At 44.7% G+C, this 22730-nt stretch overlaps 1 protein-coding gene and 1 pseudogene across 1 annotated transcript in view; one reads left to right on the forward strand and one right to left on the reverse strand.

The window, feature by feature from the left end:
* OXCT1 (3-oxoacid CoA-transferase 1) overlaps positions 1 to 19951 on the reverse strand; it is a 145520-nt gene extending 125569 nt beyond the window's left edge. Inside the window, exons 1-3 of the mRNA XM_066240380.1 lie at positions 19770 to 19951; positions 7542 to 7650; positions 5766 to 5856 (exon numbers count right to left, since the gene is read on the reverse strand). Of these exons, the coding sequence (XP_066096477.1) occupies positions 5766 to 5856; positions 7542 to 7650; positions 19770 to 19847 (278 nt within the window). The 5' untranslated portion in view covers positions 19848 to 19951. The remainder of the gene's footprint in view (positions 1 to 5765; positions 5857 to 7541; positions 7651 to 19769) is intronic.
* Positions 5647 to 5703, forward strand: LOC136321128 (U7 small nuclear RNA; annotated as a pseudogene).
* Positions 19952 to 22730: the final 2779 nt, after the last annotated feature.

Genomic DNA, 22730 nt, shown 5'->3' on the forward strand with positions numbered 1-22730 from the left:
GGAAAATTAGTTCTTCCCCTACATGCTCATACACATAAAACTTGTGTTGTGTTTGTATTTTATATACTCTTAATTAACACCTTTGTAGGCCCTTGGTTCTCCACATTAAGGATTTTGTTCCCTTAAATTCTGCTCCACTTGCAGCCTGCTCCATCTCTCCTGAGGGCAGCCCCATCCTTCCAGATCTTTAGTACAAAACGAAAGAGGTGACCTTCGACTTCTCTTTCACACGCTACTGGGTCATCCTAACCCCACCTTCAAAATCTATCTGAAATCTTAGATGTTCTCTCTCCCTCCCATGACCTACACCATCTCTTACCTGGGGACACTGCAGTAACCTTACCAGCTGCCACTGCAGGCCCCTTTGATCTACTCACAAAATGACAGCCAAAAACATCGATATAAAATAAAATGTCCCTCCGTGTCACAGCTCCGCTCAAACCCTGCAGTGGGATTCGCTTACTCGGAGTAACAGCAATGGCCTCCCGGGTGGCTGCACGGCCCCCAGGGATGGGGCCTGGTTACGTCTGACTTCACTCTGCCCCCTTCCTTTCCTTTCTGCTCCACCTGTACTGGCCTCCTCCTTAGTCACCCAAACGCCCAGGAATCCTGCCTGGGGCCTTCACTCTGGCCTTCCTGTGTCCCCAACAGCTTCCCCCATAGCTGCGTGGCTCTCCCGCTCACTTCCTTCAGGTTTCCGGCTAACTCCCTCCATGAGTCCCGCGTGACTGCCCATGTTCTCCGTAAGCCTGGCCCTCCACCTTTACATTCCCAGGCCCCCTTACTCCTTTTCTGTTTTGCACAGCCCTCTCTATCACCTTCGAACATAGTGGGCATTTACTTATTTTCTCATGTTTACTACGTATTGTCCACCGCTCCCCATTGGCAGAGAGCCGGTGCTGGTTTGCTCACTGTCGGGCCCCAATCACCTGGAAGCACACCACACAGAGGGCACTACAGAGACATTCGCTGAACCCTTTTCAGATGAATTTACTGCTCGAGTTCCCTGCCCCCTCCTCACTGGCTCCCCTCTAACAGGAATGAAAGTCATCTGGGCGGATGCTGGGTAGGTCCTATTTGTCCCTCCGCATCATTCAGCCAGCCCTGTGCCTGGGACCACAGAGGTGTGTGGGCTGGGTCATTGTTTCCCTTATTCTCTGGCTTTGGGTTGGGGCCAGCCACCTCTGATTGGGCCCAGCGAATGGGAGGTGCCATCAGGAGGGTGGGGGTGAGAGGAGAATAGTGTCAGGATTTCTATTCCCCTGGCCTGCTCCCTGAGAAGTTACAGCATATTGAATAGCCCTCTCTGGAGAGCTCTGTTCCAGGTTCCAACAGCTCCCTCCACTCATACCATCTGCATAGGGCTGGGGATCCTCTGCTCCTAACCCCAGGGCGCTTCCGAACTCAGGCGCTTTCCCTGAGTCCTGATCATTTCTTTGAAAAGAGTCCCTCTGGGCCCTGACTGAGTAGCTCAGATGGTGAAAGCACCATCCCAATACACCAAGGTTGTGGGTTTGATCCCTGGCCAGGGCACATACAAGAGTCAATCAGTGAATGCATAAGTAAGAAGAACAATAAATCAATGTTTCTCTCTCTCCCCCTCTGAATTCTATTAAAAAAAATTTTTTTTTTTAAAGTTTCTTTGGTAAACTTTCTCAGTTATCCAATATAAGAGCACCACTGACATCCTCTGGAGCCCTGCCTAAATTATATCATAATAAAATAATCCATGAAGGTGGTATAGTCCATTTGCTTTCTGTAGTATTATAGACCTGAGACTCGCTCCAAGTGCACAACTATGTACCATCAACCAGAATATACTTGGTCATTCATTGACCTGGTAAGTTTTCTAAGCACTTTTTCATGGGTGTCTATTTGGCTTTTCAACCTACTATACACTTGAACTTGGCTCTGTTTGGAGATGACCTTTCTGTATTTGTTGATCTTGGCTCTGAAAACCATGTGTATTTGTTTTTTGTTTCTGGACTAGAACTGGGCATGGCAACCAAGCAGTACGTAAGATGCTAAGCCCAGTTTACCTGGCCCAGGACACAGTGTGAATACCTCAAAAAGTGCTGGTAGGTAGCTCATAGAGTGACTTACACTATCTCTTACACAGACACTGCAATAAATTAGAGTATCCTTCTTGCCAATGATGACACAAAAATAATAAAAGGCAAGGCCCTTACAATGTAAGAGAGAAGAAAGACATATGTATATAATTAGTATGAGGAACATACTAACTTTCAGAGAGGAACATGTATTAAAGCATTCTGCAGCTTTGATAGTAAAGATAATTCCCATGAGCTTTCGAAGCGATTATCTTGCTAGCACACGTAACAAGAGAGAGATTAGTGCTATCCTGTAGCACGACAAACTGGTTTCACATGCTTTAGGGGTTAAAGATGTCTAAATCCAAGAATTACTTAAAGAAATACATACTGTAAAGCAGAAAATATTTCATGGAAAATATCAATGTTCTGCAAATATTTATGAAACTTGATTTTCATTTTCTAAAATCTCACTAATTGGCTATTCTGGTCAAAATGAAACTCTAATAAGAATAAAGTGGCAACCATTTACCAAACTGTGTTTCTTGCTTACTCTCATTTTAGACATAATAAGTCTCAATTACCCAATTTATATTTACTCTAATAATATCAAGAACATTAAAACAAGTGCTGTGTTTATAAATAAGGTTAATTTGTGACATATGTAGTTACACGGGAAAAGTGAAATCTTCTATGAGCTAAGCAGACAAGTTCAAGTGCATACCCCAGGCAGTGGTAGCCCTTCTCAGACAAAAGAACTAAATCTTGGGGGAATGCTTACAATCAGCCAAGGTGGCCTCGATCTCTCCACTGAACCGTCAGAGGCCATTAGAGATGCAGCCACATCAACAAGGAAACAGAAACAGTGAAAGAGCCACTTGTCTTTACCTCCTGGTTTAAAATCATTGGTGCAGAACCAGAAATTTTATTTAGAGTCGGCCCTCACAGAATCCCTGTACCCCACTAGGACAGTAACATACACAGGTACTAGTACTGTAATCACAAGCACAGGTCCATGTATCTTACTAGGCAGTATTTATTAGTCCCCCACATGTAAGTGTGGCTGCTCTTGTAGTTGTCTAAATCCCACCTTCAAGAACTGCTATTTAGGCCCTGGTTAAGGGTAGAGCATTGGCCCGGTGTGTGGAAGTCCCGGGTTCAATTCCCAGCCAGGGCACACAGGAGAAGCACCCATCTGCTTCTCCACCCCTCCCCCTCTCCTTCCTCTCTGTCTCTCTCTTCCTCTCACACAGCCAAGGCTCCACTGGAGCAAAGTGGCCCGGGCGCTGAGGACAGCTACATGGCCTCTGCCTCAGGCACTGAGGATGGCTCTGGTCGCGGCAGAGCATCGCCCCCTGGTAGGCATGCCGGGTGGATCCTGGTTGGGTGCATGCGGGAGTCTGTCTGTCTGCCTGCCTGCTTCTCACTTCAGAAAAAAAAAAGAACTGTTATCTATCAATAAAACAATTTTGCCATGAGGAAATGAACACACCCTTTCTTTCCATGGCTCTGTGATTTAATTGGCTGATACATTGTTGTGAAAATTTTTGTTCATACAGACTTGTAATTTACATGTTAAAATCTTCTAAAAATCAATGAAAAGCACATTCTCAATTTTTCCTATCTTCCTCATCAATCCACGTCAAAGTATTGATTCATCTGAGGCATTCTAAGGGAGGGTTTATCTTTTCTAGGCTAGTAGATACTACTCATTCCAAGGGAAGTGGTACCTCATGGCAACAAGTCTTCCCGATTACCGAAAACAAACACACAAAACAAAAATAATCACGACTCCCGAGCTCTGTAAAGGCTTCCAATTCAAGCAGATTTTTTCCATAAAATGAGCCTCTTTCTAAATGAGTGAATAATTACTTCTAATTCCAAGTTCTCTCCACTTATCTAACAATTCAAACCATGTCATTGGTTCTCCAATGAAGCAATGTTAAGTTTTTCTCATTTATCTGACTAAAATGGCTACAACAAAGCCCTCATTACTGCGGACCTCTAGGATTTAAACCTCTTAATTAAGAGAATCAACTGCCCATGAAAGTGTGCAAACATTCTCTGTGTTCAATGAAACAGGTTATCAGCACCCATTCTGCAACTAGAATATATACACTGCTCACAAAAATTAGAGGCTATTTTATCACTTCGTATTCATTTTGAAATATCCCCCAATTTTTATGAGCAATATATATTATACCACCCCTTGTAAGCACTGAGCTATCTGGAAAACCCAACAAAATACTGACCATCAAAAGTATTTTTTAGATTTTTTTTTAATTTATTCATTTTTTAGAGAGAGGAGACAAGAGAAAGAGAAGGGGGGAGGAGCAGAAAGCATCAACTCCCATATGTGCCTTGACCAGACAAGCCCAGGGTTTTGAACTGGTGACCTCAGTGTTCCAGGTTGATGCTTTTACCCACTGCGCCACCACAGGTCAGGCTCAAAGGGAACTAGATGTGTTCCAGAAATGTTAAGTGACTGAATAAGTTACTTCTCCATTAACAGATGAGGGAACTGGAACAGGTGACTGCTACAATCCTGTCCAGCTCTAACACTTAGTGACTCTGAGACTCCTGGGCTGATAAACACACAGTAGGGAGCAGAGAACTACCCTACCATGTCATAGGAGCAGCCTATAATGTGTGTCCGAGAGAATGACTGCAATTGTGGATACAAAGAAAGGCTAAAAGTCAATGAAGGCAAGAGAAGTTCTATACTTGGGGAAGGCTTCTCTGATGATATGTAAATTGAGTCAAATTCTCAAAAGTGGAAAAGACATGGATACACAGTGAAAAGAGGTGGGAGAACCTTCCAGATGAAAAGAACGGCATAAGTGAACTCAGCAAAAGGAAAATGAGCACAAATGTAGGACCAGTTTTGTACCCTAAACAACCTGTGTTATTTAGTCTAAATTGCATTTACGAATAGGCTAAACTGACAGGTTGTTCATTAAACAATTTTTTAAAGATTTCCAGTCTTTCATTATTGACAGAGAGCTGGTAATTTGTCATTTTGTATAAAAATAGCCTTTTCCTTCATAACTAGACATACCTTAACAAGCATGTCATTCATTATTAAAATGTTATGGCTTATTGCAGACCACTTTAATGTGATCCTGGCTGCATATTCTCCTGCTACCAAGACCAGCAACTTTTTAAAATAATGAATGGCATTCCTTACCTATCACCCAGAGGCATGACGTAACCAAAAGAAAGGACTTACAGATTTCAAATTGAGGTCCACCTTCCTTTATATATAATATAACATAAAGGAACATCTCTAAACTTTAAAATATAGGATTCTATTTTAAAATATATATATTTTTTAACTTCAACAATATATTTGAAATTAAAATAAAGCATACCAGATAAAGATATAAAATCATGTAGGTCTCCTTCAATCCACTTATGACTATGAAGTGTGGTAGGAAAAGTATTTGAGTTAATGTAACCACCACGCTTGAATTTGATACGCGAGCATGTTGCTCATGTAAATGGGGAAAATTTTCACTTCACTGATAGACTTTGTTTAAATATGAAGAACTTTCCTTTCTTTCAATACAATTGTTTTAAAATGCACCAACCCCCTTAGTGCTCTTTTTGAATTTGTCTAGTAGGTCTTCCGGTGCTTCCCGGAAGGACCCAGAAAAATAAATAAATAAAATAAAATAAAATAAAATAAAATAAAATAAAATAAAATGCACCAACCCTGCATTGTTGCTGACTGCAGTGAGCCCTTTGACGCCGGTCTTGAGCAAAGCTCCAATGAGATTCTCCGGAATTCCACATAACCCAAAACCTGAAATGAGCCAAAGAGATGAACAGTTTGTGAAGAGAGTGATGCTGTGTCAGAGAAATGTTTTAGTCTCTTTAAAAAAAAGGGGGGGGGGGCTCTGGCAGGTTGGCTCAGTGGTAGAGCGTCGGCCTGGCGTGCAGAGATCCCGGGTTCGATTCCCAGCCAGGGCACACAGGAGAAGCGCCCTTCTGCTTCTCCACCCCTCCCCCTCTCCTTCCTCTCTGTCTCTCTCTTCCCCTCCCGCAGCCAAGGCTCCATGGGAGCAAAGATGGCCCAGGTGCTGGGGATGGTTCCTTGGCCTCTGCCCCAGGCGCTAGAGTGGCTCTGGTTGCAACAGAGCAACGCCCCGGAGGTGCAGTGCATCGCCCCCTGGTGAGCAGAGCGTTGCCCCTGGTGGGCGTGCTGGGTGGATCCCGGTCGGGCGCATGCGGGAGTCTGTCTGACTGTCTCCCCGTTTCCAGCTTCAGAAAAAAATATATATATATATATTAAATTATATAAAGCATATTGTTAGACCTGCTAAACAAAATGCACAGATATATCTCAGCAACTCAATAAATGATGGTAGGGCTATATCCAAATGTTTGAAGCCAATATATAGCACCAGACATCACGGTCAAGTCTTTGACGCGTAAGTAGAAAGCCAAGTGCAATGTGTTACTATGGCTACATATCGCTCTTTTGCACTCAATGACAGATTCATGACTGTCCCACCTTACACTGTGACCCTCATACAGTCACTTTTCCAAGCATGTTTGTTTTAGAAGCCTCATAATATTTTGTAGACTTGGAAGCCTAAACCAATGGCTTTCATTTCTTTACATTTTCCAAAATTCCTCAAATAGTAATGGATTTAAAATGGGCATTCAATGATTGATCAATGGAAGGGAGGGAGGGAGGGAGGGAGGGAAGAAGCAAAGAAGGAAGGGCACCCCTAAAAATAAGCCTTGATTCTTTTGGTGGAAGGCTAGAAACCCAAACAAATGATTTATTTTTTTTTTATTTTAGAGAGACACAGATAGAAACATCAGTTTGTTGTTTCACTTATTTATGCATTCATTGATTGACTCTTGTATGTGCCCTGCCTGGGGACAGAACCCACAACTTTGGCTTACCAGGACAATGCTCTAACCAGCTGAGCCACTGCGTTGGTTAGAGAAACCCAGATAAATTTATAGGAATCAGGCAGCAAGTCTCAAGACAGTGCAACAGTAGTTCTCAAAGACATTCCAAACCCAAAAAGCAACAGAACTCGGGAGGCTCAATAGCAGTTCGATGCTCATGTGTTCTCTCGCTCATCAAATGAAGTCAAACAAAAGGATGGCGGGACGTGGGCCGAAGAGACCAGTGCAAACATTTTCAGTTAAATGAATTCTCAAAATTCTAGGGCTTTTTTTTAAAGCAACTAGTAAACTCTGACTTTTCAAAATAATAGAAAAGAGAGCCACAAAAGGAATGAAAATGAAAAAATATAATGTTTTAAACCTTGCTAAACTTTCATGAAGGGGAAAGTAATAAAATACCAGATAATGTGGCATGTAATAAATAAATAAAAGAATAAATAAATAATAACCGAGTAATAAAATAACTGGCATTTCTCATCTCCCTAGCTTTGCAACTGGGCTTTCCCTGCTTCACTGAAAACACATAGGCAATACCATCAAAAGGAAAAATATCACATGACTCACCACCGACCAGGATCTTGGCACCATCGGGGATATCTTTGACAGCCTCCACCGGGTCTGTATAAAATTTGGTATGGCGACACATGCTGGTTGAAAAGTAACAAACACACCCCTAAAACATTAAAAAACATTAAATGGATAACCATTTGGAGACATGCCTTTACTTTACATGTACAGCAACTTATTCTATATTTATTTACATGTACCTAGAACTTATTTCTACATACACAAGGATAAGTTTGTTATGTCCTCTTTGAGAGTGTGGGGCTCTGAGTTCATCTGAGGAGTGGAGTGGACGTACTCTAACCATAGGTCATCATCAAACTCCCTGTGACCTATGTCTCCTGTTACATAAGGGGAAATTCTGTGATATCTGTGGCCACTCAAAGGTCGATGGCTCATATACTAGCATGCAAATCCCCAATAACTGCATTGTCAATTTCTCATAGTCACCTAACCTTCCACACAATCAGCAAATACTGAGAATAGCAAATACAGGCCAATTCCTGTGTTTACTCCAATCTAGTAAATATTAAGACATGATTTCTTCTCACAGGGAAATTTAGTACAGCATGACCAATGCTACAGATACACAGGGTTGGACCCCTGATCCAAGAATCTTCGCTGACAGAATGCCTCTGAAAGGGACAATAAAGAGCAGCACACAAAACGACTTATCCCATTGCAGGGCTTGAGTTTACAGATACTCTTGAAGAGTAGCAAACTATTACCTGCCAGGGAAGCATGGCTAGAATGACCTCGTCAATGTTACCTAGTGAGCTTTCACAATCAGTGTTAAACTGTTTCTGTTGTTCTACTTCATCCACAATGTGGACAGAAAAAATTAAAAGGTCAGGATGATGCAAGCAATCACTCATTCTCAAGAATCTCCTTTCAGACATATGCACAGTCTCTCCATTCGTCTCCTCATATATTCAGCCTAAAAAGCAGCAGTAGAGAGAAGGATACCTGACTCCTGCATCCACTGCCAATCTGCCGCCCACACAGATGTTCTGATGGGGTCAAGGGAACAGCATAAAAGCATTTCTGTCATTTTTTTTCTTCCTCTAAATATAAACTCCTTTTTAGAAAAAACTGTCAATTAACACAGAAGCTTATTTGAGAGAACTGTACTGTCAAGTGAGACCTGCAGAGGTAGAGGTTATGCACATGACTTTCATCCCTTTAAATTTCAACCTTGGTCAAGGTCGGGTAAGGAAGGCGGTAGACCCTAGCACACTGCCCAAACATGGGGAACTAGGTGAAGGCAGAGACAGAAAGGAAAGCCCGTTCTTCTATTCAACTAGCAAGGATTTATTTGATTCTGTTTTAAACACACACACACATATACACAAATATATTTTTAACCCAGAAATTAAATTTGGAGCCTTAATAAACAGATCTACAGAGCACAAAAGAAAGTTGAGGATATATCCTAGAAACAAGATAAAAATACATAGACATTAAAAAACAGAAAGAGGGAGGGGAGGGGAGGGGAGGGGAGGGGAGGGGAGGGGAGGGGAGGGGAGAAAAAAGAAAAAAGAAAAGAAAGAAAAATATACAGATAGCTAGTCCAATCAACTCATTTTAGGGGTCAGATTTCTGAAGCTTAAAAAGAAGAGGTGGTGATTTACCCAGCACGTTTTAAGTCAGGCCAGATTCCAGGGCTGGCCCTTCTATCACAGGGTCCTCCTATCACACGTGCCTCTCTGTGGTTCTTAAAAGTCCTCCACCCTCTTCTACATCTGTGTCATTACTGATATCAACATATCTTTATGACTATCTTATTTTTCTCATAAAGAAGTCTGCTGTCCATCTCCAGGTAAAGGCAAAGAGTTGGGGCCTGCGCAGCAGTGGAGGGAGGAAATGAAAGAATTTGTCCTACACCTGAGTACTGTTGCAGATGCTGCTGCCCTGAACTGTTTGTCCACAGACTGAGACACAGCAGTCTCATGGAAAGGAAGTCAGAAAGAAGCAAACTCACTCCTACAGAACCAGATTCCTGAGGGGCTACAGAATACAGCCCAGGTGGGGCAGGAGTCCTTCCTTTCTTTCAGTGGATACCATATTTCCCCATGTATAAAATGCTCCCATGTATAAGACACACCTTAATTCGGGGCCGAAATTTGAAAAAAAAAATGTACCTGTATTACATAAAGTTATTAAACTCAAGGGGTTTTTTTGTTGTTGTTTTTTTGTTTGTTTGTTTTTTTAGAGGAACAGAGAGAGAGTCAGAGAGAGAGATAGATAGGGACAGACAGACAGGAACGGAGGGAGATGAGAAGCATCAATCATCAGTTTCTCGTTGCAACACCTTAGTTGTTCATTGATTGCTTTCTCATATGTCCCTTGACCGCGGGCCTTCAGCAGACCAAGTGACCCCTTGCTCGAGCCAGCGACCTTGGGTCCAAGCTGGTGAGCTTTTCTTGTTCAAGCCAGATGAGCTCGCGCTCAAGCTGGCAACCTCGGGGTCTCGAACCTGGGTCTTCTGCATCCCAGTCCAACGCTCTATTCACTGCGCCACTGCCTGGTCAGGCTCAAGTTTTATTCATCATAAAATTCATACAACTCCTCATCCACATGAAAAAGCGGGAAATGCAAGTAAAGAAATCTACAACCACTGTAAAAGATGCCCCAGTTTTCAGTCCCCAAATTTTTCAAAAAAGGGTGTGTCTTATACATGGGGAAATACGGTAATTCAGGTCTTTGTGACAGGCATTCCTCAGGAGCTTGCCCTATATACACACACCCCTAACCCAAAAGTACTTTAGAAAAGACCCAAGACTTTCACAGGTACCCAGGTGACCAAAAGTGTGTAAAAAACAATTAACAATAGCTCATGTTTCCAGGGAATGGGAGAAGAGCTTTTGATAATAAAGAATTTACAGGCACTCAAATTTGTTCCTTTCAAATTTCAGACATTCAGTAGACAGTATTTGTTCACATTTATTATCTGTGTTTGATATTGACACTTGATATCTGTTGACTGAGAGACCAATAGTGTGGCATAATTGGCCACACTCTCTGCTCCCGAGTCAAGGGACACACAGTGTCAACACCTTCCAAGATTAGGCAGTGAGGTGGGGGGGCTGGAGGGGGGGTCTCTAATAATACCTATCCACTTTCTCCCTTCCAAGGAGCTGTAAACTGCTCTCAAATTGGCCTGTGCCTTATAATATTTTTTAAATACTAAAACAATGATATGAAAGGACGCAAGCACCATCTGCTAAATATACAAATAACCTTCAGGTTTGCAGAGGTTCCCTGCAAGAACAGAGGGTGATGAATTGTTCAGCTTCCACATCTGTTTATTCTGGGCATGCCTTTTTCCCCCCAACGAGGTCTTCGTTTTACATTCACCTAATGTATCTCGTTTTGTTTTTCCACTCTCCTACCTTGTGCGAATTACCACTTTATTATTACCCCTATTTCTGCTAGTACTATTGGGGGAGCAAAATCACAATGATTCAGTACTAACATATAAGAAATCAACATTCTTACTGTGCAAACTTTTTTCTATTCCATCTATGTCTCCTTTTAACATTCATTTCATAAGTTAAACTGTGACCACAAATACCCTCTGTCCTCCACTTCAAATTCTTACACCTGACCTTTAAGGTTTGATTCCACTGTTGAGCCTAAATTTTATCACATGACTTCCCAAACTAGAATCTCCTTCCTCTCTAGCCACTTCGACCATTGTTTCTTGCACCCAAATGTTTCTTTTTCCTATCATTCAATACTCCAGAAATTAATAAACATGCACATCATTCTGAAGACCTTCCAGGGATAATCCAAAAAGCATACTGCTTTTTCACTTTAAAATATATTTTATCCTAATGATATGAAACCGTATACACAGGTGATATTTACCTTGTCACCTTACAGTTAAATAAATCAGGACATAGGAAGACTGATACTGCCCACCTCAGTATCAAAGTCTGATATGCAGGGGAGGAAAAATAGTTTTCCTTCTGCCCTTTTAAGTTCTTCTGGTTGGTCTGATAATCAAAACATGAGAAAGACTGGCAGGAGAAAGTGACCAACTTCATCATGTACCTATAAGGGTTCCATGGACCCAAGGGAAAACTGGGCAGTTGAGGTTTACACATTACCTTGAGCTCAAGAGAAGGGATGTGTGCATGTGTGTTGGTAGTGGGGTTGTGGTTTGGGACTTCAAACAGCAGGAAGGCAATTCACATGGAGATGGAAAAGCAAATGTTTGGGAAATAAATGTTTGCTGGACCATCCTTAAACAATGAGACACAGAGAGGACTTTGGCCAAACTTGGTTCCTGTTCATCACACACCAGGCTCATATTATAGTTATGTACATATAACTCACAGTGCTCACAGGGAGTAACTGACACCAGGCACTCCTCCCTAGCAGTGGCACACATTGTTTCTGAGGGGACATCTATGTTCTCTTCCAACGCCGATGCAAAGCCCTGTGCTCAAGGAGCACAGGTGAGTGAGGCATGCTGCCGGGCGCATCAGAAAGTTTGCAGGTTCTCCAAGAGCTAAATCACTAAGGAGGCTGGGAACCCAGAGAGGGGCAGCTGCGTGAGTCTCAGATACAGAGGGGTTAAAGAAGCAGTGCATTCAAGGCCAGGCAAGATCAGGCCCCATGCTGAGGGGCTCGGGAAGACTGGGCTGGAGGTGGAGACTGAGGCAGGCTGTACAAGGTCTTAATCCCCACATTAAAGAGCTTCAACTTCATCCCTCCATGAGGAAGGAACAGCAAAGCTTTTGAAACACAGATGTCACAACTGGCATGTGAAAGCCCCATCAGGAAAGTGGCAGGGGAACTCTATTTCATTCATCTATCCACTGTCAAAAATATCTATTTTTGTACCAAATATAGTAAATACTGGGGTGTTGGGCAGATAAAATATGCTCACTTTGTTAAAGATGGTGCTGCCCACGTGGAAGCCCATCGCTCAAGTGATGGTATTGGTTGCCCTTCTTGCTTGGGATAGATGTGATTATATTAATGTGAGTTGGGGGCGGGCTGTGGGCAGGCAGGATCCTTGTAGCCTGGGGCTTGGTTTTAGGACTAAGCCTTTCCCACCCTTTTTGATGTGGGGTGGTGCAATCCCATCATGCCTCAGATAAGTGGCTTTGTATTAGAGACTTCCCTATTTTATATATTGGATTAAAGGCTTTGATTTCTGCACTATAAAGGGGGCAGACCAGGAGCTTGCTCTCTCGGTTCCTGAGATTAGCTTAGTGTAGAGCCAGCAGCCTGGCCCATGCAGGTTCGCATTGGATTCGGACAGTCGGCAAAGAAACAACAGAGCCAAAAGCTGGTGGGCCATCATCTTTAATTCTAGCTTGCACCCGGCAGGCAAGTAAAAACACACACTGGGCTCCAAAACCCACTCACATTCAGTGCTCACAAAGCTACTGACTTAATCCGAGTTTCCTAGAATCAAAGGTTTCTAGCTCACCAGACTTATTCACCTCTGTTCCCCATCTCCTTCCTTCTCCCTGTACAAACTCTGCACAAACTGGCTTCTCCCTTAGCACTCCGCCATCTTGGCTGCTTCTCCTGGCCTCCTCCACATGGCCTTTCTCTGCTCTCTCCTCTCTCCTCTAATGCTAATTTCAGGAACCAAGAGAGCAAGCCCCCGGTCTGCCCCCATTTTATAGTTTAGAAGTCAAAACCTTCAATTAAATATACAAAATAGGGAAGTCTCCAATACACAGTCACTTATCTGAGGCATGATGGGATTGTACCACCCCACATCAAAAAGGGTGGGAAAGGCTTAGTCCCAAAATCAAGCCCCAGGCTACAAGGATCCTGCCTGCCCACAGCCTGCCCCCAACACCCATTAATATCACCTGGGAGAAAGGCTTCCATGTGGGCAGCACCATCTTTGACAAAGTGAGCATAATATATTTTATCTGCCCAACACTTAGCATTAGAGGAGAGAGCAGAGATGAGAGCAGAGAGAGGCCACATGGAGGAGGCCAGGAGAAGCAATCAAGATGGTGGAGTGCTGAAAGAGAAGTCAGTTAGTGCAGAGTTTGTGCAGAGAGAAGGAGATGAGGAATATAGGATGTAAAGCCAGAGGCCAGGGCCACCATCAGAGCAGCCCGCGGCCCATGCAGGTTCGCATTGGATTCGGACAGTCGGTAAAGAAACAACGGAACCACAAACTGGTGGGCCATAGTCTTTAATTCTAGCTTGCACCCGGTGGGCAAGTAAAAACACACACTGGGCTCCAAAACCCACTCACATTTGCAGGAGCCAGAGCAGGTGCAGGATCCACCGGTAGGGCAGGGGCAGGTCTCAGAGTCCATGTTGAGAAGAGATGCCGCTGGAGAGGGCGAACTGGCTTCTCACTTAACACTCCGCCATCTTGGCTGCTTCTCCTGGCCTCCTCCACATGGCCTCTCTCTGCTCTCCTCTGCTCTCTCCTCTAATCTCAGGAACCAAGAGAGCAAGCTCCTATTCTGCCCTATTTTATAGTGTAGCTTCACAACCTTTAATCCAATATACAAAATAGGGAAGTCTCGAATACAGAGTCACTTATCTGAGGCATGATGGGATTGTACCGCCCCACATCAAAAAGGGTGGGAAAGGCTTAATCCCAAAACCAAGCCCCAGGCTACAAAGATCCTGCCTGCCCACAGAGACACACATTAATTTCACCTGGGCAACGCCATCTTTAACAAAGTGAGAATAATATATTTTATCTGCCCAACACAGGAGAATGAGCCTGGTGGTAGACACCTTTGATTCTAGGAAACTCGGATAAGTCAGTAGCTTTGTGAGCGCTGAATGAGTGGGTTTTGGAGCCCAGTCTGTGTTTTTACTTGCCCGCCCAGTGCAAGCTAGGATTAAATGTTATGGCTCACCAGTTCGTGGCTCCGCTGTTTCTTTAACGACTGTCCAAATCTAATGCAAACTTCCATGGGCCTGGCGGCTGTGATGACGGTGGCCGTGCCTACTTGCTTTAAATTTGGTGTAGTCTGTGGCAAGATTCGATACAGAGCAGCAAGGAGCCACCACCACCTTTGAGTGGTGGAGTAGAGGACCGGCTGCTGTTAGGGTTCCCCATGGCTGTCCTTTTGGGGACCGTAAGCTGGCTGATTTTTACAGCCATGCGTGAAGAAACCAAGAGCTCTGTGGAAGAGGCTGCCCGGGACCTGCAAACCGAGCAGTGGAAGGAGCTGAAGGAAATGTGGGAGAAACAGATGCTGACCCTGGAGCTGGAGGAAACGCTGGAGGAGGAGGCCAACCAGATTCGTGAGATTCACCTGGAAATGGAGCAGATGCTAGAGAAGGAATCACAGGTTCATGAGTTGCAGCTTGCCTCGGACGTTGTGGAAAGCCAGCATCGGCGGGAGGACAGGGCTAAGGCTGGGGCTGGGACTGGGGCTGCAAGGTCTGCGGAGCAGAAGGCGGTGGTGGCCCGGGGGTCAAGCCTGGCAGCGGGAGCTGGCATTTCCAGCTCCTATCTGGAAGATGAGAATTGGGCTGGAGTTGCGAGTCACAGACTCCAGAGAATAAACGGGGGCAGCTGCGGCGGGAGGATGAATGGACATCCCGGAAGCCAGGCTTGCATCACCGAGTGGCTGCTGGAATGGCAGGGAGTGCCTGCTAAGCCACTGGTGGGTTCGCTGACATTTTGGGACATAGGGGTGGGTGCCATCATGCTCTCTGTAGCAGAGATGGAAATGCTGACTGCCATTGCCACATGCTCCTCCTCTTTGAGACAGTGTAAGACCTGCCAGGATGGCAGAGATGAGGGTGGCTGAGGCCTCATGTGCATGGACTGATTTCCTAGACTATGACTAGAGTGAGCACTGGCTCCTTTGTTGGATGGACTTACGGATTTTGGACAATGTGAAATACCCTGATGGGTGTGGGGGTGGCTTTGCTGGAAGCACTCCCCTGCCCCAAGAAGCTTTTCCCATGGCTAGAAACAAGGCTGAGGACATTTTGCGCTTTGGGGAAAGTGCTCAGAGACTGGTGAAGTGTACCTTTGTGATTGTTGAAACTGTATGATTTGTCATGTTGTTGTAACTTGTGTAATGTGCCTAAATTTCCTTGCACAGGGATGCTGGTGATGTAGATTGTGGGTAGTAAAGTGAGCATAGGAGTGGATTGTTGGGCAAATAAAATATATTATGCTCACTTTGTTAAAGATGGCGCTGCCCATGTGGAAGCCAGCCGCCCGGGTGATGGTATTGGTTGACCTACTTGCTTGGGATGGATGTGATTATATTAATGTGTGTTGGGGGCGGGCTGTGGGCAGGCAGGATCCTTGTAGCCTGGGGCTTGGTTTTAGGACTAAGCCTTTCCCACCCTTTTTGATGTGAGGTGGTGCAATCCCATCATGCCTCAGATAGGTGACTTTGTATTAGAGAATTCCCTATTTTGTGGATTAAAGGTTTTGATTTCTGCACTATAAAGGGGGGCAGACCAGGAGCTTGCTCTCTCGGTTCCTGAGATTAGCTTAGCATTAGAGGAGAGAGCAGAGAGGAGAGCAGAGAGAGGCCAAATGGAGGTGACCAGGAGAAGCAGTCAAGATGGCGGAGTGCTAAAAGAGAAGCCAGTTAGTGCAAGTTTGTGCAGAGAGAAGGAGATGGGGGACATAGGAGAATGAGGCTGGTGAGGTAGACACCTTTGATTCTAGGAAACTCGGATAAGTCAGTAGCTTTGTGAGCACTGAATGAGTGGGTTTTGGAGCCCAGTGTGTGTTTTTACTTGCCCGCTGGGTGCAAGCTAGGATTAAATGTTATGGCCCACCAGTTCATGGCTCCCTTGTTTCTTTACCAACTGTCCAAATCTAATGCAAATTTGCATGGGCCAGACGGCTGGGATAATGGTGGCCATGCCTACTGGCTTCACATGGGGATAGTGCTAAAAATTAATAAAAAACCATACAAGCATAGTCCCTGCTCTGATGAAACTTACAAACTAGCAAGGCTAATGGTCACTAAATAATTACAAAATTATTACACATGGCCCAAGTGATTAAGAGGGAGAGAATGTTTTTAAGCTCACACTGGGATGGATACTGGTCTGTTAACTATAATAAAGACAAAACAAACAAGGGAGAGCAAAGCCACATTATGGCTGGTGCCTCCGGAGACAGAAAGAGCTTGAAGTGCTGAGTGGCAGCCTGGAGGCATGGACCAGTAAGCTACCCTAGGACACCAGCTCAGGAGTCCAGGGTTGGAGAAGGAGTTTCAAAGAGGGGTAGCTAAAGTGTGAATGGCAATTTTATTTTCATTCCAGTTAATAATTTTCTATAATAAATGGGAAATAGTCCCAACTGCTTCCTCTGAAATAGTAACGGAAGAAGATACCCTCAGACAGTCTATTCCAGGGGTCCCTAAACTGTTTACACAGGGGGGCAGCTCACTGTCCCTCAGACCGTTGGAGGGCCGGACTATAAAAAAAACTATGAACAAATCCCTATGCACACGGCACATATCTTATTTTAAAGTAAAAAATCAAAACAGGTAAAAATACAATATTTAAAATAAAGAACAAATAAATTTAAATCAACAAACTGACCAGTATTTCAATGGGAACTACAGGCCTGCTTTTGGCTAAAGAGATGGTCAATGTCCGGTTCCATATTTGTCACTGCTAGCCGTAACAAGAGGTATGACACGCTTCCGGAGCCCGGACGTGTGCATCACGTGTCACTGGAAGTAGTACTGTATGTGAGCGACGCCGCGCTTTGCGGTGCTACCACATACAGTAGTACTCCAAGAGCACGGAATGCACATCTGCATACAGTGCTCCTCTCACTGACACCAATGAAAGAGGTGCCCCTTCCGGAAGTGCAGCAAGGGCCAGACAAATGGCCTCAGGGGGCCACATGCAGCCCGCAGTTGGGGGACCCCTGGTCTATTCTAAGTTTATGTGGGTGGTTCTCAAAGTGCAGTCCTCTGGCCAGCAGCCTTAACATCACCTGGGAACTGGATTAATGCTGACTATAGGGTCCCACCCAGGATCAAATAAATCGAAAACTCTGGGGCTGGGCTGTTTCCTAAAGCCTCCAAATAATTCTGATGCACGTTCAAGTTAGCGAGACTTGCCTATCATAAATAGAAATAAATAAATAAATCTCATTTTATCTGTTGTTTATGTTTAGCAGAAAAATTCTCAAGGCTGCTACTTAAGTTTGCTGGCAGGTCCCGCAACAATACCTGAAGGTCAAGTTCCCTTGTAATAATGCCTTACACATCCAAAACTATCTGCAGTGATCAAAATGCTCCCTAAGAAGCATTCAGGAGTAAAACATCCCAGTTCTAAATCATCCCCTAGCACCTATCTAAGGGGCCTCTCTGCAATAATTGTTCTCAAATGTTGGATGCTGGAAAGATAGAAAAGCCATAGGGTGGGCCAGTTCTCAGTAAGTAAACACTGTGTAGAAGTCATGCTTTCAAACTCAGAACTATTATTCAATCAATGCTCTTCTAAGTAAAGACATCACTTCTCATTGTCACTCAATAGAAAGAGGCTCCCACGGTTACAAGGTAGCTGAGGTAAACCACCCTCCTGGACCCTGCGCTCTAGTTTATCAATGCAGTAAACATGGGTTGAGTATCTAGTCAATGCATAGTGTGAAATGTTGAGAGATGGGGAATAAGGCACACAATGAGGTCCTTGCCAAAAAAAACTTGCATCTGGTTGAGAAGATGATGTACCCATTTGAAGTTACACAAGTGCACAAGTGTCACAATTTAACTGAATTAGGAGGCAAGGAATTAAGTGGTAAGGTCACTTACTAAGTGCCAAGCACTGGAGGAACACGGGAAGGCAGGAGTGGATCATCCAAACTGAACAGTGAGAGTTTCAATCCTAATAGGAATTTTCAATGCCATAGAGCAAAACCCTTAATTCTTAGGGCTGCCATCTAAGAAAAGGTTTCCTGGGCTTGGGAATGGTTTAATGAAATATCTAAAGGTGAAAACATGAGTCAAGTACACTTAGGTTGATAAATAACTGCCCAAAAAGGAAACGTTATTGACCTTGGCCCAAGGGTATCTCTCCTTGTAGTGGTATGCATTAGTGGCAGGTCCCGCAACAATACCTGAAGGTCAAGTTCCCTTGTAATAATGCCTTACACATCCAAAACTATCTGCAGTGATCAAAATGCTCCCTAAGAAGCATTTAGGAGTAAAATGTCCCAGTTCTAAACCATCCCCTAGCACCTATCTAAGGGGCCCCTCTGCAATGATTGTTCTCAAATGTTGGATGCTGGAAAGATAGAAAAGCCATAGGGTGGGCCAGTTCTCAGTAAGTAAACACTGTAGAAGTCATGCTTTCAAGCTCAGAACTATTATTCAATCAATCCTCTTCTAAGTAAAGACATCACTTTTCATTGTCGCTCAATAGAAAGAGGCTCCCACGGTTACAAGGTAGCCGAGGTAAACCACCCTCCTGGACTCTGCGCTCCAGTTCAATTCTTGCCACCGAGAACTCCGGACAGGAACGCCACCTGAGCGGGGACTTCCAGGTGGGGACAGAGCTAGGGGCAAAAACCCACATCAAACAACAATCGTAGTGGAGAGTTGGAGTAACGGCGAAACAAGCATTCCAAAGGGCTTGGGAGACGAAACCCCTCTACCCCGGATCCTGTTGGACATCGGGAGAGAGGACACTCTCTCCCGAAGAGTGCGCATGAGCCAGGGCTGGCCGACCCGAACCCCTACATCTCCGCTCTGCAGAGAAGACACCAGGCAGGGGCTTCAGCTGGCTCCGTTCCTAGCGTGCGGCCTGCACAGCCTTATACGGTAGGGGGGGGGGGGGGGGGCTCGGCCCGCTCCCCTGCCGCGCCCAGCCCCGCCCTCTTGGCCGGGAAGTCGCGCGGGCCCTGGCCAAGTCGGCCCTGGGTTCTGGGCCCCAGGATCCCCAGTGGCGGGCGCAGAATACCAGCTGCTGTCAGCCCTCCCCTCCGGATGCGCAGCCCGCGCCCGGCTCGGCCCGGCCGCGGCCCCACCCGGCGGCTCTGCACACCCTGTCCCAGCCCTTCGCGCGCTTGATGGTCGCGTCTCGTCCCTTCGGGGAGCGGATGCAGAACCGAGCCACCGCGGCGACCCAAAAAAGCAGCAAAGCGAAGAAGGCGTCGACGCATCCCGGTGCCCGGGACGGCGCCACGGTGTCATCCGCCGGCGGGACAGGGCGGGTGCCCGCGGAGGACCACGCGCAGCCGCCCCGGGGGGTCATCGCGGTCTTCCGTCGCGCTCGCGCGCACTTTACCTGGGACCGCGCGCCCCAGGAGCCGCGCGCGGGGGCGCAGAGCCGAGCCCCGGCGCTGAGGAGCCTGAGGGGAGCCATGTTGGGACCCGGCGACGGTAGCTGACAGCTGGAGCGACGTGAGCGTCAGGGAGGCTCTGCCAGCCGCCGGCCGCAGTGTCACGAGGAAGGGAAGGAAAGGAAAGGAAGGTGCGCGGGGGGCGGGCTGGAGGTTCGGCCAAGCGCTGATGACGTCAGCGGGCCCTCTGGTGCTGCGCGCCGCGCCCTCGGGCCTGGGAAGGGCCGGCCCTTTCTGGTGGCTTTGCTGGTGAGTACTTGCTACCCTAACAAAACCCTTGGTCTACAATTTAGCATGGAGGGGGCGCCCTGTCTGCATTCCCCAAGGTCAAGTCTAGGCCTGGCGTTCGGACAGTGCAGGACTGGCTCTCGTTGCTTTTCCAAGTCAGTGCCTGGCAGGTCTGCGGACCTCCTACTTTCTCTCCCCTCTCTCCTCCTGCCCAGGCTGCGTTCTCATTTCTCTCATTTCTCATTCACCTCTCCCCACACCTGACCCTGGTTTATAAAGTAAGTTTGCTCTGAGAACCTGCCCAGAGCCATCTGCCATGAGGTATGACCAGGAGGCCTGGTCTAGACTCCCTGATCAGGAGGGACAAGATCAGGACTGGGCTTCTGGGACCTGGTCTTAGCGCACCTTCTTCCCCATCATCCAAGTCTGCAAATTTCAGGATCTTTGATAGTGAAGTTCCTGAAACCCTAGAGATGACTCAACAGATGCAAGCATACAGGTGTGGATTCGTTTGACCTTAGTTGCATAACTTTCCTAAACCAAATTAGGATTGCTTATTATACACAGAACTGTCGTTAAGGTTTACATAAAATAATCCATGCACAGCTTCTGGCCCCGTTATACTCAATAAATAAATAACAGCGTTATTCTAAGTTTATTCAAGTTGCAGTGGTGGATTGGCATGGCACATACGTTCTCTCCAAGCCTTATCTTTTGACCAACTCCTTAAGGAAATGAGCCAAGTCTGACTTCTTCAGAACCTTCTCTGCACGTAGAGTGGAAGGAACAAATGGAAACGCAATAAACGTTTTATTTAAGGGCTGATCAAGCCCTGGGAATATGACTTACCTTTGAACCAACGTAAAGCAAACAAGGTATTAAATGAGACCTTAACTTCCTTAGCAAGTATACTAAGGCAATGACCAATCACAGTCCAGTTTAAAGTGTCTGTAAAAACACTTGCCCTTTCATGGTGTTCTTTGAACTCGTGTTTTCCACTATGAATGTTATAACTTAAGGGGAAAGAATATCAAGTTAGACTACCCAATTAAGAAGAAATTAACTTAGTAATGTCCTGTATATTCTACACATTTTAAGAGGTTGAATAGAGGGGAGATTCAGGTATTAGAACTGAAGTCCCATTTCTAGTCCTAATACAGCTGTTGTGTAGCTTACAGATGTGAAAACTAACTTTCATAATTGGGTCACTCTTCCACTTTTGCCCTTCCAGAGGGCACACAAAATGGAAAATAGCATTGGCAGCTTTGTCTGTCAGTGGTCATCTGACTCATTTTTGTTGGCTGGCCTTACTCTTGCTCCTAGCTGAGGAAAAGACACACATTTTCTGCCTTGTACTCTCTGTGACTCTGAATCTCATGGAAAAAAAAAACAGCCTCTTTTCTCTGTGGTCAAAACATACTGTACTATTTTTTTATGACTTGATGACTTCACTCTGTATTTTTGAAGTAAAATAAGTATCTTCAACTTGAACAAGTTGCAGGAAAGTTCTGTACAGATTTCCCTTCAGGTTCTACAGAACCATTTTGATTTTAATCTGTGTAAAAACTTATTTTTTTTAAATATCAGAATTTTTCTGAACAAGTCAGAATAGTTCCTCCTTGCTTTGAAGCAAATATGTCATATTCTGGAAACTTTTTTTGTGTGTATTCTTGTAGAACTTAACTTCCACATTTGTAAAAATTGAGAGAATTGAATTAAATTTAAAGCTTTTAAATAAAAGGTCTGATTCCAGGCAGACAATAAGGAAAGTTTGTTTTGTATTATTTTATATATAACACATATTATGGTACATATATGTTTCTAAGTACTATAAATATATAATATATGTATACTACATATCACTTTTTTTTAAATACCACAAGATAGGTTTATTTCTTTTTTTTATTCTTTTTTTTACAGAGTCAGAGGGAGGGATAGACAGGAACAGAGAGATGAGAAGCATCAATCATCAGATTTTCGTTGCGTGTTGCAACACCTTAGTTGTTCATTGAGTGCTTTCTCATATGTGCCTTGACCGTGGGGCTACAGCAGACCGAATAACCCCTTGCTTGAGCCAGTGACCTTGGGTCCAAGCTGGTGAGCTTTGCTCAAACCAGATGAATCCGTGCTTAAGCTGGCAACCTTGGGGTCTCGAATCTGGGTCCTCTGCATCCCAGTCTGTCGCTCTATCCACTGTGCCACCGCCTGGTCAGGCTACATATCATTTTTATCTAATGAATACAGGTAATATGTCAGAGTTAGTAAGAGTATAAATTGTCATTCTCTACTCAGGAATATTTATGTATAGTCTGAGAAAATATGATGTGTTAGCATCTCTCATTTTTTAAAACAAGGACATAAAAAACGAAACTAAGAATAGGACTTCCTGCCTTCACAGTTGGTGGAGTATTCCTCCAGATTGATATTGAGGGTATTTGAAGACTTGTTTTGTATATGTTGTTTGACTGGTTTAACTAGCAATAGGAGTTTTCAACTAGGTCATTTTTGTGTCAGTAGAAATAAGTATGAATGCTTCATTTTGTACAATGGTCCTTTTATATACGGAAAAGAAATTTCTTTGGATCAATAATTTTTCTCTAGTGGATTTGAAAGATATAAATTTGAAATTTTGTGTTATCTGTAAATTTAACTATTATTTTATAATGCCAATTACCATC

Source organism: Saccopteryx bilineata, chromosome 1 (assembly GCF_036850765.1).
Source record: "Saccopteryx bilineata isolate mSacBil1 chromosome 1, mSacBil1_pri_phased_curated, whole genome shotgun sequence".
Lineage (NCBI taxonomy): Eukaryota > Metazoa > Chordata > Mammalia > Chiroptera > Emballonuridae > Saccopteryx > Saccopteryx bilineata.